Raw genomic sequence first — 20208 nt, 5'->3', positions numbered from 1 at the left:
TGCACTTCTCATGTCCTGGTTTGTGGGCTGAAGCTACACACACTGGCATTTTGCAGAGAGAAAGCAACCAGCTGCAAGTGTAATTTCGCAAGTACCCTTCTGAAGGCAAAACGGTACTTGCCATTACTCCTGTGAGCTGATTAAATGCATATAAGTAAATCCACTTGGAAAGGCCATGTCAAGTAACAAGGAGACAATGTACATGTCTTCGGAAGTATATTTTAACTTCTTAAACATGGGATCTCAACAGTCAGCCAAACAGCTGCACTCATCAGCCTAGAGTATGTTTAATGTCATCTTCTGGAAGACATTAGAAAAACCAAGGCTCTACACAAAATGACTGTTTTTTTTCAGCAGAGCTCTAGTGGAAGCTTTATAGGCAGCTCATAAAGAGCTAGAAACAACCTGATATTTACATAAAGCTAATTTGAGATATTTTATACTCATTCAAAATACAAGTAGCTTGTCTGGTTTACATTCTCCAATCAGCTTATAGTATGATGCTAAATTTATCCATGAGAAGAGTATGGAGTACTTTGAGAACTTCTCAATGAAGAAAAATTCTTGCAATATGACAAACAGGAATGACATTCCACTTGCAAAGCCTAGCTCAGTGTACACACTTACCCCACTGTCTGAACGTTAGTGACTCACAGGTTTTATTTGTATAAAAATTAAAAGGAAATGTTATAACTTTGTTCACTACAGGTAAGTGTTTTCTTAAATAAATACTTATCCCAAAAAGCTGTCACTGGAGACTTATGAATTCAGAATAATGCCTTTGATAACCTTATGGATGATGCTGTGACTTTGCTCTTTGCCAGGGGAAGAAATAGCCTATTACGTATGATGCTGCATGAGACTATGCTATATTGTCTATTTTGACTTAGGATGCTGGCAACAGAGCTTAACTCTACACAAGGTGCCTTGATCAGAATAACGTTGACATTTTTATATGCTTAAACTATCTCCCACCAATGGGAAAGGCTTCATGTCGTTATTCTTTTACTCGGTTCTTTGTAACTGGAATGAAGAAGAGAAGTTGTATAAAGTACAGTTGCACCAAAATCATAAAACTTTCCTTTTTAGTATTTTTATTGCCCTATTCAAGGAACTACTTTTGGTGTTCATAGTTTAAAAAAGAAAGGGGGGGGGCAGTGAATGAACCATGTATTCTTTCACTTCTTATCTTTAAATTGCTGTAGTTTTTTAACTTTTGTTTCTCTCTGTTTCTCTTATTTTGCCTTCCTCACATACTGAATGACAAAGGCTTCTTTAGTCCTTGTGCACCTTGAATTTGTTTGCATTGGGAACAATTTAAAACATGTGAAGGCTACAGCTTATGCAGTAATGACACTAGCCTAACTGGCAAAAACAAGCCAGAGAAATGAAGGAATACCAGAAAAGTATGAATATCTCAGTAAAATGACACAGGTAAAAATTAAAAATACCTCAGATTAAAAAAAGAAGAGCCCAAATCAAGTATATTCTTGCACACTCACAGAATACTATGTAGCAACTCGTAAGATAATAAAGGATCTCAGTTGTCTTCCTCAAAGTTCCTTTCCTAAAGGCAGCCGAATAACATTTCCAGTGTTTTAAGACAAATACAGAAGGTGACTATCAAAGTAAACGTTATTTTTAGTAGATAATGCAATGACAGGTGATTAGTCTCAAAAGTCAAAATGACAAAGGCACTGTTTTTTTTTTGTGAAACTGGACATTTTATCTACTGTATAAAATATACATTTTATCGAGTAAATATTTTTCTGTACTGTAGCCATCTACTAAGAGGCAAAAATTCACCCAGAAACCTGTCAAGCAATCTTATTAAAGGTACATGCCCAACGTGTGACAGCAGCTTTGTCTAACTCAAATTTCACTGCAGTCATACTGTTTGGAAGAAATTACGTGTACCTTCCTGTTGTTGAAAATGTTGTTTCCTTGATGCACGATATCGTCACAGCTTACCACACCACGCTTCTTGACATAAGCGGAAAGTTGCAGAGGGATCAGCAGTAAGATCATAGTAAGCTCTCAATGTTAACTTCACAACTCTAAGGTAATTTCAGGAATATATGAAAGCATATATGAAAGTCCGAAGACAAAAGGAAATGCATCATATATTATTTCATGCATTATATTAGCATCAAACTGCTAATTTTCTTATTGACTAGAGATACCTGAAGTTTGGCATCCAAAACTGAAGCTTCTATAGTAAGCTTCTCACTCATGTGAACTATTTCAAGATTTTATTTCCTTTATCCTCTGACAGGGATAGCTGCTCAAGTGAAGTTTTGGGGCTTGGGATTATTTTCAAATAGTGAATGAGCCAATGTGACGTTATCCCAATAAAAACAATAAGTAGCAAGTCCTAAAAATATCAGTTAACGTTGATAATTTAATATGTAATTTTTAGACATTCAAACATCTTACTCAATACTGTTATGTACAAAATCCACTGAAAATTAAAAAAAAAAAAGAATTTAAATGTTATCGTTCAAATGTAAAAGTGCAATTCATACAGGCAAAGTTTTTGTAAGAACGTTACATTTCTACTAAATTGACTGGCTACATAAAAGCCAAACAGGTACACTGCCTACACTGATGAGAATGATGTGAATGAGAATTTTATTTCTTTCTTAATTTTGAATAAGCCTGGTAGTTGATAAATAAAGTTTTACTGCCACCATAATTATGGAACATACATCAAAAATGCATAGCACAATCGTTTTCATAATTTTCAGTTTTACTGACTTTAATTTCAAAAAAATAATTAATACCATAAACCTTTGTATCAAGTAAGTGTGCACAAAACAGCCACCCTGAATTGCTTTCTCCAGAATTCTCATAGCTTTCCAAAGATGTTATTTACCCCAATAAACATTATTCCTTTACAGTACTGAATGGATTTTCTGGAACAAGAGTTACATTATGATCTTTCATGCATTACATATTCACAATTTGGAAAGAAATGGAAGGCCTTCATACATGTCAGCCTTTAATTTTAGCCAGTCCTGAAATCTCTGCAAAGTTGTTTTTTCTTGTGTTAATATTTTTGCAGCTTTTCTCAGTTTTTCTTCATTTCGTTCTAAATAACGAATTCCATCAGTCTGCAGCTGATTGAGTTTCTCTTTACGACTTTCATCCAGAGGTATGTCTTCATTCATAAGAGGGTTAAATCTGAAATAAGTATCCGGAGGTAACAGTGCATCCAGCATGGTGTGAACTTCTGTATGGAAAACAAGTGAAGGAAACAGTTACATTTACACCAGCCAGACAAATAGTCCTCCTCCAGTCTCGGAACAACAAGTGCTCTGGGGTGACACAGTCAGTGTAAATATGTGCTGCTTTGCTGAGTAAACGTTTTTCCACCAATGCCTTATCAAACCCCCTTTCTCATTAGAAGGTTTGCAAATGACTCTGTAGCTCTGTTTACTCTGGAAAAGCTTCATCTTTTACTCTAAGACAACTTCACTGGTATGACAATTAAGAAGGCTTTGCAGCTATCTGGATTTTTAATTATGTTTCACTCCTTTGCAAGTGAGAGTCCATTCTGAAGAGCAGGACCCTAACTTACATCCTCCCATTCAGGATGCCCGTGATTTGTTACACTCAGTACTAACGGAGGTAGGTATCATGGAAACACAGCTATATATTCTTCTCTAATCTCAAAGACTGCAGTAAAAACAAGGAGGTTTAAAGCTTTCTTTTGTTTGCAACTACTTCATTTTTTATATATTACTACAGATTTGAGGTTTGAATTTAACATTCTTTTAATTTAAAATTATAACAGTTCACTTAACCAGTACAATAATAAACTGGCTATGTCACGTATTTGTAAGTGCCTCTCTTCCTTTCTTCCTCTTTTTTACAACCTATTTTCTCTCTCCTTTTAGATCTCTCTTCTCTTCATTGGCTCCCTTAAAATTCCATTTCCATGACTTCCTTCATCTTTCATTCTCTTTTATTTCCATGTTCTTTGCATTCTTACCATGCTCCTCCATTCTTCTAAACATCATATAGAAATTTTAAAGTAAAAAAATATAATGGGTAAGACTACAGCAAAAGATTCTTTTAACCTGAAATCTTCTCTGCTTTATCCCTCCTCCTGTAAATTACTCAGCTGTATCTCTGTTCTCGTCTCACCACATTCAATCTTTTTTGCCCTATAGAATACTCTCCCCTTTTTCTTCATAATGTAACTTCCCATTTGCCCAGATCTACTCTCCCCTTTTTCCATATCCTCTTGTTTGTCCTCCACAATGAATTTTCCTTTCCTCCTCTTCCCCATCAAATTTCTTGCTTGATTCTTCAGCTGCAATGAAACTTTCTCCTCCTTTGATAGAAAGCGGACAGCATGTCTCTCCTTCCCAGAATTCCCACTGCCTTTCCAGGATCATGCAAAAACAAAGGTGGCCCAAAATCTAGCTTTTTCTTACTAATGAGAAGTCAGTTGACAGAGATCATGCAGCAAGGGATCTAGACTGTAAGAGTATTTCTTCTTCCCTAGCTTTTTGCAGTATCAATTTCCTTCGTAAGGGGTGGGGGAAGCATCTGCATATCAATATTTCCTGTTTATAAAAACAAAACAGATGTAAACTGCTCGTGATAGAATTCCAGTGTACTCCCATTCCAGGAACACAGCTTATTTTGGAAAACACATGCTTGGCTCCTCCTGAAGCAATGGAAGTCATGACCATTGACATATAGTCTAGTCCTTGGAAAAGCACGTGTAAAAGCACATATAGAACAGAACAAAACTAAAATACTTTTTCTGAAGCTGTTGAAAACCAATCAGTGTTCCATATTAACTATTAAGCATTTCTATTTATGGGAAAAATAAATCAAATATAAGAAAATGTTATTTTTCCATTGAAATCAATTCCCAAGTATGCCGTTATCCTGAAGCACAAGTAAAAACACATCACTTTGTATAAATCCTGTTGGGTTACCATTGTAATTCTGAGAAAGGTTAAGGCATCTTTTACCTTTGGCATACCTATATCATCAACCTCATATTAACAGCTGAGAACTCAAACTGAAAGAGCTTACCAACAACACAGTGAAGACAAAAATTCTTGAAGATAAGACTAAGAAACACATGCATATTATCATCTTCAGAAAACCTGTAATACTGGTACTAAAACACCAACTATACACAACGAGTTACAAAGAGACACGTTTCAAGTAGTTTCAGTGGGGCAGGGAGAGAGAAGAGGGGGAAAGACAAGGTTGCAGACTGCTCTCTGAATCAGAACTGTAATTCTAAGAAACATAAAAAAACCCCATGAAAACAATACAAATGTATCATCTTAAGACACCAACCTTCTGTATCAGTTGCACTGCTGATAACATTTGTGAGTTTGGCTTTCAAACTGGTGTATGTGACATTGGTCTTTCCCTCGCTTTCATATCGGCCAGTGCCCAGTGATATTAGACACTGCAATGGGACATCTGGCCAAAGACACTTGCACTCATGAACTGCCAGTGCAGAAGGATTATTTAGAAGCAGACCTCCATCCTGCAAATTAAAAATAAATACAAATGTTAGTACTATACATAACATACGGTCATAAAGAAACTGCAACTATGAACTAGACTAGCATAGCACTAATATACAAAATCAATTAAATTAAAGCAGCATTAGCTTCCAGTATTTGTGCAACTGCTCTGTGCTACGCGGCAGCTGCGTAGCCAGGCTTCCTGGGCTTATGGACACTGTCAGAGCAGCTTCTGGGTCTGTGGTCAGTTGTGCTGTTTTGAGTACAGTATAGTACAGGCTGAAACAGCAGCCTTCACTGGAATAGCTGAAGAAGTTACGACTTCATCTTCTGAAGACCTTTTAGGTAAGAAATATAAGCATACTGACAATTTCTTAAACAATAAAAAAGTCTGCATCTCAAAATATTTATTACTAGTATTACAAGGATATATTCTGTAACAAAGTCCAAATCAGTAGCTGCAGATTCTAAAATTAAAAAAAAAAAAAAAAAAAAAAATAAAAATCACAAGAGTTAAGCTTGGCCAAAGCTTGTGCTTACTTTTGCTTACTGTACTTACTTCGCTTACTTGTCCTTACTTTTTAAGCACAGTCATTACATAGGATGCTATAGCCTGGACTTAAGACTTGGGAAATCACAGAAACATTTAGGCTGGAAGGGACCTCTTGAGCTCATCTGGTCCAACACGTATGCTCAAGCAGTCAGCTACAGCACGCTGCTCAAGGCCACATCCAGTCAGGTTTTGAGTAACTCCACAGATGGAGACTCCAAAACCTCTATGGGCATCTTGTTTCAGTGTTTGATCACCCTCATAGCAAAAAAATTTTCTTGTGTTCAGTTGCAATTCCATGTGTTTCTATTTGTACCACTGTCTTTTGTCCTGTCAGTAGGCACTACTGGGAAGAGTAAGGCTTCCTCATATTCACTCCCTCCCATCGTTTATTCATACGCATTGATGAGATCCCCACTGAGCCTTCTCTTCTCTAGGCAGACAGTCCCAGTTCTCCCAGTCTCTCCTCAATTAAGAGATGCTCCAGTCCCTTAATAATCTTTGTGGCCCTGCTCTGGACTCACTGCAGTATGCTCACATCTCTCGTGTATTGGGGAATTGGACACTGTACTCTAGATGTAGCCTCAGCAGTGCAGAGAGGAAGGATCATCTTGCTTGACCTGCTAGCAACACTGTTCTCAATGCAGCCCAGGATGCTGTTGGCCTTTTTTGCCACAAGGGTGCATTGCTGGCTCACGTTCAGCTTGTTCACCTGGACCCCAAGGTCCTTTTCTGCCAAGCTGCTTTATAACCAGTCCCCAGTGTGGGTTATTCCTCCTCAGATCCAGGACTCCGCATTTCCCCTTCTTGAACTTCATGAGAATTCTCCAGCCTGTTGAGGTCCCTCTGAGTGTTGTCCCAACCATTTAGTACACCTGCCATTCCTCCCAGGTTTGTACTATCTGAAAACTTCCTGCAGGTGCACTCAGCATCCACGTAATTCATTAAGATGTTAAATAGTACTGACCCCAATACTGACCCCTGGGGTACACCTCTAGTGACTTGCTTCCAACTGGACTTTGTGACACTGGTCCTAGTCCTCTGGGCCTGGTCTACGATGTTATGGGAGACAAGCGTCAAAGGCTTTACTAAAGTTGAGGTAAACAACATGCACTGCTTTCCACTTGTCTACCAAGCTAGTCACCTCATTGCAGAAGGCTACCAGGATGGTCAATCATGAGTTCCTCTTTGCAAATCCATGTTGACTACTCATGAAAAAATTCATGTCCTTTTTGTCCTGGGCTGCATCAACAGGAGCATGGCCAGCAGATCAAGGGAGGTGATTCTCCCCCTCTACTCTGCCCTGGTGAGACCCCACCTGGAGTACTGTGTCCAGTTCTGGAGCCCCCAACACAAGAAGGACATGGACCAGTTGGACAGGGCTACAAAGATGATAAGAGGGCTGGAGCACCTTTCCTATGAGATCAGGCTGAGAGAGTTGGGGCTGTTCAGCTTGGAGAAGAGGAGGCTCCAGGGAGACCTTACAGCGGTCTTCCAGTACCTCAAGGGGGCCTATAAGAAAGATGGGGAGAGATTGTTCAGTAGGGCCTGTTGTGATAGGATGAGGGGTAACAGTTTTAAAACAGAGGGAGGTAGATTTAGATTGGATATTAGGAAAAAAAAATTTATAATGAGAGTTGTAGAACACTGGAGCAGGTTGCCCAGAGAGGTGGTGGAAGCCCCATCCCTGGAAACGTTCAAGGCCAGGCTGGATGAGGCTCAGAGCAACCTGATCTAGTCAGGGATGTCCCTGTTCCTTGCAGGGGGGTTGGACTAGAAGACCTCTGAAGGTCTGAAGGTTAGGTTGGAACCCTAACCATTCTATGATTCTATGACTAATAGGAACAAAGGCTACTGTTACAAGTCTGGAAGCCAGGAGAGACATCTTTTGGTAGCAACATGTCAAAAGTGTAGGTGCTGAGGCTGGGATAAAATACTTTAGGACTAATAAGAATCAGTATGGCTGACAATAACTCTGAGAAGCATTCAGATAAAGAGATTTTGATCCAGCAAATCTCAACAAATATGCTCACCACTTCCTGGAATTAAAATGATCTTCACTCCAACTAAGAAATAGATTACTTTGGACTTTGAATTCAATAGAACTTTCTATATTGGAGATGCCTTTAAAAAAAAAGCAGTTATAAAGGCAAAATATTATCAATAAAAAAGCATTATTAATAGCAGAGACAAAGATCTTTATAGCCATTCAAAATCTATACAAAGAAAGCATGTAAAATGTAAAAGAAACAGAATACTGACTACAATATCCTAAGGCTCCCTAAACGCCCTATATCCCATACCTGACCATCACATTACATGAACAATAAAAAAGCCATCTCTACTCAGGAATAGCTTAGAATAAAAACATTTTGAAGTCGATAAGCATTTTACAGAAACTCCTTTTAACTACAGCTGTGCTAGATAAATAAGTAAAAACAGGATTACTGAGCTGAGCTTTTTGAGGTTTTTTTTTTTTCCCTTTTTTTTTTTTTTAATTAAGCTTTCATTTCATCCTACAAAAAGCTCTTTGAACTCCTTCTGGATACTGTCTGCTTTGCTCAAAACACTGCTAAAATGAATGGTCTCTTCAGTGCCTTTGCTTATGTTTAAATGAGCTTCTACACAGAAAACTATATACAAGGAAGTTTTTGTCCTTGATATAATTCCTCAAGAATCTTAATCTAAAATCTTAATAGTTATCTTTGTAGTGCTGACTTTTTTTCTTTAAATCCTAGATTAAAAACATGCTTGCCAAATAATTTCCACTGATCTTGTCAATATAATTTAATTAAACATGATTGCTTCACTATGGGAAAACTAGTGTTATCAAAAGTCAGGGGGTATATAATATTAGATTACTACAGTATTTTTATAATATTGACAAATAAAAGACCAGAGGAAGGTAAAGTACACATACCCACACATGTCAAATGTATATTGTGATGATAACTAACGGCTTTGTGCAATGTTTAAATATGGAAATCATTCTCCAATTTGGGTTTATTGAAATGACAGTAAATATTCATTCCTAATAATTTTCAGTTTAGACACCTTTAAAATAACTTCTAGCATTTATAGAGATACACATCATTTTTGGAAAGTTAGAAGCAGGACTCAATAAGGAAGGCAACTGATTTTTTTCTTCCCCTCCAAACAGATCATGGTTGATAACGACCACCTCTCGATCAATATTGTGCTTCAAAACAGCTTACTCTGTTAAGCAAAGATGTTAATCATATTGCTCTTTTGCTTACAATGATTAATTATTGATGCAGTAAATAACATTATTAGTTAAATCAGACTATTAAGGACTCAATGAAGGAAATACTGCAATAATTGATTTAATTCTCCAGCTCCAGAAACCTTACAGCTAATTACATCAAAGGATAAAATTCTTGTGGAAAAATATTTCCCAAGTTTTAAAATTGGCTGCAATGATTTCACACATATATGAATTCTAAGAAAACAGTAAACAAAGAATTTTCCAGTCCTAAGATTAAAAAATAGAAACTAATCTTTCTGATTCTGAATAATTCTTCTGTCTTCATAAAACTGGACAAAAAGTCATTCCTGAGAAATACAATAAAATATCAGTACAGAAATATTAAAGCAAGATCCATTTCTTTTTAGAAGGAATTTTAAGAAATCATGACATATGATGCTTCATGCTTGTCCTTGAGACACTGGAATACACTACCAAGTGATTGACTTAGCAGTTTTGTACATAAGATATACTGAGATCACAAGAATCTTCACTGATCCTTGGTCTGAATTCCTATGTATTTAGTGTGTCAATTTGTTTTGGAGAATTGCTAAATCTGGTATCTTATTTTTTTTTTCTGATTCTGCTGAAGTTATCCTATAGTTATATAATATTATAAAAACTAAATTATTTATAACTGATGAATAAAAATATTTTTATTGTAAGCACTCAGCTTTTAAAAGATGTTTATAAAAATACATTAACCAAAATGCAGTACAACCAAAAGACCGAATGATTGTGTGGAATGTCTTGGTGACTAACACAATAGCTTCCTCTTCCGTATCTGTTTCTATGAGCTTTCTTGCCTCTTTAAAGTTTCATGCAGTTAAACAAGTGGAAGTAAACAAGACGTTTATCTGATCTATGGGTACAGAAACGCCTGTTGGCCAAAATCTGAATTCTTGTTTGTCTCTGTTTTCAGAAGGAAGCCATTCATGTTATGAGTTCAATTTAAAATGTTCTGTTTTCTTGGTACAATCTCTTGTCTTTGATCCACCTGTCTTTCAATCTTAAATTTCTTTTTTTCAGTTAGTATGATCCTAGAATTAGGATCTTCCTAGCATGCTTCTGCAGAAGGGAAGAATGAAAACAAAAAATAGTAATCTTGAAGCAAAAAGTTTAACTCAATTAAATTTCTCGATTCAGGCCATGGACTGAAAGACATTCATGGCTGGGGATCAAACAAAAGCAGACACTAGGAAAATGCTTTTTAGAAATACAGCAAAGTGGATAGTTGTGATGTGCTATGAGGAAAAATATGACAATTGCTGAAAAGATCAGGAAAACTAGGTATACTAGTGAGAAGCTGCACTGCATACTCTATGGAATGCTTGTGAGAAAGTTTCATGTGTCTGACTTTCCATGAATAAAACTGTATTTACACAATAATGCATTTTAGAACAATTTTAAGTATAGTGATCAGCAAATTCCAACATTAGCAAAATGTGCAAAATTCACTGACAGAATGCATCCTTCCAAGTGTATGAATATTGCTGCATTCTTTGTGCCCATTATCTGTTTTATGGAATATATTTTCAGAACATAATTTATAATTGAGAAGGATATGTTTCATGGACTCATACTAGCATAGCACAATTCTGATTTCCTACAGCCTTCATATAAACAAAATCATGCAAACAAAAAAAGATCTTTATACCTCATACAATGGTGTAAAAATCTTGTTGATATAAAGTGATATTTTACATTATGTTATAAGCTTTAGATGCAATTTGAAATCCGCAAAGCAATGCTGACGTTATGTGTGGTCCTAAACCTTTTCAGTTCTTAACAAATTTATCAGTTCCTCTTTGACAGACTGGAATGTCTTCAAATGTCCCTCCTTCCATCTCTATTATTAGATATACTGCTATGGTATGGTACTGTCTGTGGGCATACAGAAAAAGAGAGACAATATGAACAGTATATTAGGTAAAGTACTAGATTATCAACATACACTTGCACTAAAAGCAAAACCAGTAGGTCAAGTGAAGTGATTATCCCCTTTTATTCAGTACTTATGAGGTTAAACTGGGAATACTGTGCATAGCTTTGGACACCCAGTTACAAGGCACTGAAAAACCGACTACGTACTATAAAGAACCACTAAGATGGTTTGGGGGCTGAAGCACATAACATATGAGAGATGCAGGGAACCGGGTTTGCTTAACTTAGAAAAAGAGAAAGCCAAGGAGGAATCTAACCACAGTCTTCCACTACCTCAAGAGGGAGAAGATACAGCCAGACTCTTTCAAAAAGCGCATATAATAGGAGCCACAGAAGCTACGGAATCTCCATCCTTGGATATTTTCAAAACTCAACTGGGCAAGGCCCGACCTAACTTTGATGTTTATCCTCAAAGGCTTTGAACAGGAGGCTGGACCAGAAGACACTCTGAGGTCCTACTGCAATTTTTCTAAGGTTCTACTCTATTGAAAGAAATACTATATGAATCACAGATGCACATTACTTTTGCTGTAAAATGAAATAACATTTAAAAACCCATTCTTATTAGAAACTGAACATTGTCAGTCCAGTCTAAGTCTTGTGGAAAATGCAAACATGCATTTTCCACATGCAACTCATACCTTGGAATCTGTAACTGGATGGGTAAGTTACAGGAACTCTCCACATGACTAAACTGCTAACCAGCATCCACAACAATGTGCAGTTGTCCCAGGTTCTGTCTTAGGACTCAGTGCTGGGCAAACAGCCAGAGCAGACCCCGCATTCTCTCTGTTCTCCTGTTCTTAGATTGTCTGGCCTTCCCTACGTTTCACCATCTCTTCTCACATAGCTAGTTCTCAATCCAGTTGCAAACTCTCTTTTTCACTTCCCAAACATGCATGAGTCACCTCATCCCTTTTGCATTCTTCTGTGCTGCTATGGTCAGCGCACTGGCAAGTACTAGAAACCACTCCACACTTGAGTCAACTTAATTTACTGGCAGTACACCAAACAGAGTGCCACAGTAGGAATGTTAATAAAAGTAAGTGCTGAAAAAGAGTGTATAACTTTCCTAATGTCATCACGCAGGTAAATAGTAAGGAACAAGGCTTTTAAAAAATTTCTAATAACAATAATGGAAGTAATAAACTAAATTAATTTTAAAATGGAGCTTAATACATATAAGACCAAGCTTGTTAGTGATAGCAAAGCAGAGAACTCAGGGACTTTATTCAGGAACATTACTTTCAGTCTTTTGTCAAAGGCTTTCCAAGCGGCCAACATTAAATTGTTACGTTTTGTTTAATATTTTATCAGCTAATTCCCAAGTGAACTCAATGATTTTTTTTTTCATGCAGATTTAAAAAAAAAAATTCACCATACAATCATAACCATATTTTTAGTGCTTGCTGGTTCTTAGCCAGAAGTCTAAAGCTGTAACTAGTATTTTCTGTAAGTTTTTTGATAGTTGCAAAATAGTCAGGGAAGGCGCTCTCATGATTTGACAACGAGATCATAAATTATTTAAAACAAGAAAAATAAACCTTTTGTAACCATATGGTCCAATGAAAACTCTCTGGTGAAGACACTCTGCTTACCCAGTTCTAGGGATAAAGAAAGGCCTGGCTAAACATTATGAAATAGATGGGGGCAAATTCTACAGTCAGAAGGAAAATACACTGTGGACTCTCAAAGAAAGTCCTCCACACCACTTGGGACCCTGGTAGCACAGAACTTTCTGAAAATCTTGTCCCACTTAAATAATTATGGTGAACGTGCATAAAGTCACCACTCACATATTGAAGTCAATACTTTGGAAACAGTTACTTAAAATTAAGATATTAAAATAAAAAATCAGTTTGAACCATATTTTACTATAGGCCGTTGTTTCTAACAAGTTCAGAATACTCTGTACATTCACAGGCTACCACTGCATTTCCTAATTTTGTCAGACTCAAGTTGTTGCCCTGTAATTGTTCTATGTAACACCCTGTGTGCTGCACAGTTTCACTTAAATGACCCTCAGTGTTGTGAAGAAAATAATCTAGCACTGGATGATGGATATATAATTTAAGCCAGCCACGTCTCATATTTAGAAGCTGAGTTTGTTGGCTCCATAGTAACCACTTCACCTCACTGCCTATGCAGACATGCTTTGCATTTTAGTTCACTTTTACAGGCTTGCTCTGTTGTTTACTTTCATTGTCTTTGTGAAAAAGTGGAGACAGAATTAGTACAAAGTCATCACAGGCTAGGTCAAGACAGGCTAAAATTCTGAACGGACTTCTGAAAAGTATTTTTTAAATTCTATATTTAAAGTCAACATAAATATAATAAATATACAGATTAAGGATAACGTTTATTGCTTCAAAAGAGGAGTCTGAAGAGTTCTGTACTATAATGGGGTTAATTCTTAGAAAAATGAATAACTACTCTAAAAACATTTACCCTAGTTTCCAAAAGTGAAAGAGGTACACCTTGCTGAATCATTCTGTAAAATCAGCTCAATACATTTATGTAAGTAGCAGCAAATGTCCTCAGAGTAGAAGACAGGAATGAGAAGCGGGAGAGCTCTTTTACTACCGGTAAGATCTATTCATACAGGTAACGTCAAGATTCACATCCCAGCCCAGTCCTCTCACTGCACTGCAATTATGAGAATTATGAGAATTAGTATATTCACATAGTTAGGCGTGCTCAGTTAAGCATCACTGGGATACCAAGTTACAGTTGTTAGCATATGCTTCGTGAAAAAGGAATCTATACATTCAGATTCCCTATAGTGTTCACACAAATATTCTCTCCTGTTCTGTTAAATATATACAGAAAATGTTTGAAATATACACTAATTACAGCTCTCCTCTTTTTTGAGTAACCAGTTAGTCTGGTCACAGTGCTACTGAGGATGAAACTGGTGAAAAGAAGCTCCCAGCAAGCACAGGAAAGCTTTAATGTCCCTGAACAAACTACTTTGATCTCATAAAATATGTAAAGTTTTATAAAGATGAAATGGTACAGAAGTAGAATTGTTTCCTCTTTATCTTGGTGACAAGCAATGGATGGTGGTGCCAATATTTCTAACAAATCTCTGTTTAAAATGAACAATTTGTTTTTTGCTCCATTCTAATGGTGGGTCTGATCCAATTTGCTGCATGAGAAATGAGTGAGAATTTTTTTTTAAATAAATTAGATAATTTTCTATAAAGCATACAATGATTTACAGTTCTCTCTTATATAGGGAAATACTTCATGCAATTTATTTAGAAAGATTCACCCTTGCTTGAAAATCATGCTATTAGGGATGCTATTGGGTCAACCACATACAATTTATCATGTATTCTGCACTATGTTGATTCGCAGAGGCCTCAGTTGGTGACAGATATTAATGCAATCCTCCTATACACCAAATTTCTAACAACCTCAGAATGAACCAATTTCATTAGTTAAGGAGAAGCAGAGATGCTCCTTTAAATTCCTGAAATAAACATCTTGTGCTCATTGGTCTGTAAGGCTATTTCAAAATTATGACTTCTCTTCAGACACTAGAAAAACAAACACTCTAGAACTGTGACAACTACCTGCTCAAGTGTGCAGTGAAAAAGGGATTCCCCTTGAACTGGATAATGGAAAAATTCTTTAGAAAATGTAGAGGAAATGAAAATTAAATGCATTTGCATTTATATTATTGAATGACAGTAATATTAAAGTTTCCATTACAACTGTCTTTAACAGTTTTTAAAAAAGAGAATATTAGCCACATTTGTACTTCTACTACACCAGTTGCAAAAAGAGAACACTTTATCACTTTATACTGAGACCACATAACAAAGTAAAAAAAAAAAAAATCCAATAAAGTTTGAAAGTTCACTGAAAAGCTCCCATACAGTATTTATCATTTTTTCCCTAAAATTTAGCAACACCGTAATACACTGTTTGCATACACATAAATGTTAATCTAAATGCTTCAAAGAGCTATCAATACTATTGCTATTATAAACCAAAAATTCAGTAACATATTTTGGATTATTTTACTCTACGTTAGCCATGTTTGCTCTTGACATTTCTTTAGAATGAATGATTGGCTGAAGTAGACTGCTAGGTGATCATAAATTATTAACTCATCCCAGCAAGCCATTAATCCACAGAAAATGACCAGCTGCTCTGAAGACATTACTGAATTCACGTTCTTGTCAGATACGGAAAATGTACTCTTACAGTAAAATGATGAAGATTTGCTAAATATCAGCAGACATCATGAAAGAAAGAATTACTAGGCAATAAAATATATTGTAATTAAAAGCACAAGCTGTGCACCGCAGATTTAATTACACAAATTCCACAATGAAATCAGAACACATCACCAAAATAGTATTTTATCTGTGGTTCCCAAATGATGTATTGCCTGTAATACAAGAGAGGATCACAGTGTGCAACCTAAGAGAAAAAGCTGGCCTGTGGTTGAATCTACGCTGGTCCCAAACACAGGTCTGAGCTCGGGTTCTCCATACAATATTTGTGAAGCATAGGCAAGGTTCGAGAGTACACCAAAAAAACCTCAACAAACAAAACCGATTCCATGGCTCTGAATAAAATCCTTCTGGCTTCAGATGACACTAGGCAGCTCAAGTCTAGCAGGTCTGTTCTTCCTGACAGCACTTAACTCAGGAAGCATATAGAAACTCTGTTTGCTATGATGGGATGTATCAGCCTAAGGAAATAGGTCTAGTAGCTACACAAAAGAATCACATTGCTATAAAACTTCCACAAGTGAGCAAGAAAACTTAGATCTAAAGGTAGTCTAATCCTTGTGAAAACTGACCATGTTAGATTTTCAAAATTTTAAAATTCTTTATATTTAATTTCCCCAGCTAACAATATTCTTAGGACTCAATATATTTTTACATCAATAAGCAGATTGTTATTAACATTACTGATTTATATTAGTTTTGCTAACTAATTGGTCTATGCTTTTAGCTGTCAGTTTACTAAGGAATAGTAAACAGGAAATTCAAAATGCTTTGAGAAAATATGGAAGAGTATGAAGACCAGTAGTGATCTGTAGGGAATCCTGGTGACTCCTATTATTGAATATATCACTGATAAATGCTACTCAAAACCTGCTGGTCTTTCATCTGTTTAAAACTGCACAATAATTGGAACATTGTAAGCTAATTCTACAGACAACTTCTAAAACTAATATATTTACACACTCCACAGATTTCTTTTTATCTTTCATATAGTAATTTCAATTTGAATTGGATTTCCAATAAACTCTCCTTTTTAAATAAAACTATGTAAGCTATTTAAATTTCTTAAAACATTTTTGTTCTTTGTTTGTTGACTCAAACGTTAGATTTCATGTCATTGCGACTGAAACAAAGCCGGTTCATAACTAAAGGATTTGATCTTAAAATGGACACAATTTAAGAAATAAACTAATTATTGGAGATAACTGATGTGAAGGATTCAGGATTTGGATATGAACTACCTAGTATTTGTATCCACTGTGGGGGCAGGGGATGGTGGAGAAAGAACTGAATAGTTCTGCACTTTCACGACTCCTCTAAATTAAGATGTACACACCTAGCCAGCAAAATACAAGATGGGTTTATCAAAGACAGAAAATATTTAACAAATTTTTAGATGAAGAAAACCTGGATATATAAAGCACTTTACATACCAGACCACTGGAAGTGGTGAAAGAGTCTACACTGGAGGAAGAAACAGTTAGTCAGATGAGACAACAATCTATATTATCAACAACCTATATAATGGCAAACTGCTTGGCTTGGACTGTTTCCCATCAGAGTTACTCAATGGCTGGTTTCGGGCTCATTCTCATTTTCTCAAAAGCATGCAACTCCTAGTGAAATCTGTTACTATAAAGTTAGAGGCTTTGCAAAAACAAAGGCTTTACTGTAAACACAGAACAACTCTAAGGTCTAAGGAAACCCAAAGGAGACAATGTATAGCCAAGCAAAGTGCTCATAAACACAAAGCTATGCTCTTCAGAACTAAGCTGGAATCAGACCAACCATGAGAAAGATCTGAATAGAGCACTATCACAGAATGATTTAACCACCTATATATGAAGTAGCTGTTGAAAAGGCAACTGTAACTCTAAATTGCACCCTCCTCTGAAAAAAGGAAATACATGACACAGTTAAGACCTCATAATCTACAATACAGCATCTCAGCCTGATCAAATTAACTCCTCTGAATTTTGCTTCTAATTTAGAAATGCTAATTTTCAATCTGGTAATTCATTCAACTTTGCACAGTATGTCTTGGGTCATGCCAAAACACACTGAATAGTCCAGTTTCAGAAAGATTACTCAAACTGCAGCAGGTGCAACGAGGGACCATTAGGATGATCAAGAGAACACAGAGCCTATTTTGCAAGATTGAGATAGACTGGCATATTTAGACTAATGAAATAAAAAAGGATATGAGTGCTTTCTATATACACATCAGAAGGGTAAATACTACAAGGAAAGTTAATTAAACTAGAGAAAAGTACTGGCACAAGGACAATTTGTATCCATTAGCTAGGAATAGACTTCAGAGTGAAAATAAGAAATTTTCTGGCCCCGAGAAAAATGAATAAATATTTTATTGAAATAACCTTCTACAAGGGTAGCAATAGCAAAGACAGTTTTACATGTTTATGAACTACAGCCTATGATGCAGATGGCGACCATGACAGAACTGAATTTGACCTGAGGGAAATTGTTTCATTCTGTACTCCCTTATCATTTTTTTCCTAAGGAAATGGCAGCTAAAATAATTCTAAATTCTGTAGCAAAAAATCTAAAATATATCTGCTACTAAAATAAGCAGTGTAAATATAGCCCCAGTAAAAGACATACTGCAAGGTAAAAAATCTTTGAAGAGACTGCCAGCGGATTTGAGAATTGCAAAATTAACACTACAGACTAATCCTTGTATTGAAAGAGAAGCTCAGAACAGGAAATAGGGTTTAGACATTGTACCCTATTCAGCAAACAGGAATGCACTGGGTACGGAACTAATTGACTTTATGCACATTTTGTATACGTGGTGAAAATCATTCCTATCACGGTACTAAGATCTGTATCCACAACAACAACGGGGCAGGCAAATTAGAGGCTCGATGGCAGCTATGAAGCATGACGTGATTATTCACATTAAGCACCAGACCACTATATATCATAAAGGAGCTTTCTTTAAGGGTAAAGGTAACAGCATAACAATAGTGCTGATACATTCTTAGGCTTTTATTTGCAATGAATATCAAAACCCTATTTCATATGGAAATATGGCTCCATTCAAGTCAGTATTAGACAGACAGACAACCTAGGAAAATAAAAATTACAAGCTATCAAGAATTGACAGTAAACTGTTCTTTTTGATCGGAGAAATAGTGGCCGGTAACACCAGAGCTTGAGAGCAGCAGCCTAGACTGTCTGTACAGAAAATACGGAATTGACTCAGCTCATAATTTTTCACACCCTTCTGATTTTGCAAGATTTGCTATATAGCAAATATTAGCTGGTAAACAGTGTCACTAAAGATATATGGACTCAGAAGTCTAAGCAAAAAAACAGCTAAATGAAATGCAGGTCATTTGAGAGAGAGGTTTGGTTTTTTTTCTAAATAAGCACTCGGAAAATTACATTAGCAAAGCATCATTCTGAATCATTTGAGATAAAAATTATAATGCTTCCAAGTTAAATGCTCTAACAAAATATACTCTCAATTTCATTTCATTTAACAAATCTTCCAATAATACCTCACTTAACAAGTCCCTGTAGGGAATCTTGCAAACAGTCTGCTCTGCAAACTACTACTGCTGCAGTAACCACAGCAATTTCACAACGGCTAGTAAAGCGTATCATGTGCATTGACCTTAAGAGCTGCTAACCAAACCTCTAGAATCCATAATAGAAAAAGAAATGCCCATATCCATGCAAATACACATTCCAGTAAACTCCCTCTTCCTTAAACAGCAGGTGACATTGCCTCGAAGGGTGTAGGAAAATGTGTATGGCAACAACTAGACAGAGAGACAAAGAAATATTTGTTTCTATCATTGTGAGAACAAGATACACCTATTAAACTGCAGTCTGTATGAGCTCTGCTGCATACTGATCACCGTGGCATATCCTAAGAATGAAAAGAACTTCAATGTGACCTATATTCTATGTCTTCTTAGAGCCTGGGAAGCACCCTTGAATCTAATTTTAAAAGCTACCGTGTAAAACCAATTAGGGTAGGATCCACTAAGCAGATCACTTTTGAAGGCCTCTCCTGTAACAAGCTACAAAGATTAAATGACTTTACAGATTTAGTGCCTAATCAAAGGCAGGGAAAACTTGAAAAAACATGAAGAAACTACGTACCATCTTTTTTAATGAAGGTGAGACTTGAAATTTTAGTTACATCATATTATTGTACTATATAAATTTTTTATTTCCACATTGTATTCTCACCACACATCCTGTAACATCTGCATTATTAAAACTCCACTAACAGATCAGATGCCAATTTAACCACCTTACTATCTGATTGTGCTCAAAAAAAAAAAAGATTATTTGAACACTACTATAAGTCAACATCAGCATTTTAATAAATGGAATTGTAATGCAGCAATAAAATCATGGAAAGCTATCAAGAAAAAAGTGATGAAGTCCTTTGTATTAAAGTGAGCGTATTTTATTTTGAGATAAATCTGTGGCTTTGTTAAACTCACCACCAATACACACACACACACACACACACAACCCCTGCTGCGCTTTTAATTAAACCTGTGGGATAAATTTAGTCTTTACTGTAAAACCTAGTAAATGAAGTGTGCATAATGATTTTGTTAAATCTTAAATTGCTCTTTTAATTAACTGGGAATCTCCTCAGCATATCATATTGTCTACTGAAGTGATACTATATTGAAGTACCCCAAATACTTT

The 20208-nt window shown here is 36.1% G+C and overlaps 1 protein-coding gene across 1 annotated transcript in view; it reads right to left on the bottom strand.

Annotated features, from left to right (window-relative positions):
- Nucleotides 1-2381: 2381 nt before the first annotated feature.
- The window catches only part of PNPLA8 (patatin like domain 8, phospholipase A2), a 40063-nt gene continuing 22236 nt past the window's right edge, over nt 2382-20208 (bottom strand). The window contains exons 9-10 of the mRNA XM_086748135.1: nt 5329-5524; nt 2382-3232 (exon numbers count right to left, since the gene is read on the bottom strand). Coding sequence (XP_086604261.1) covers nt 2958-3232; nt 5329-5524 — 471 coding nt within the window. The 3' untranslated portion in view covers nt 2382-2957. The remainder of the gene's footprint in view (nt 3233-5328; nt 5525-20208) is intronic.

The sequence above is a fragment of the Chlamydotis macqueenii genome, chromosome 1, assembly GCF_036417535.1.
Source record: "Chlamydotis macqueenii isolate bChlMac1 chromosome 1, bChlMac1.mat, whole genome shotgun sequence".
NCBI lineage: Eukaryota > Metazoa > Chordata > Aves > Otidiformes > Otididae > Chlamydotis > Chlamydotis macqueenii.
The sequence above is the reverse complement of the archived record's forward strand: the minus strand, read 5'-3'. Positions and strand labels throughout refer to the sequence as shown.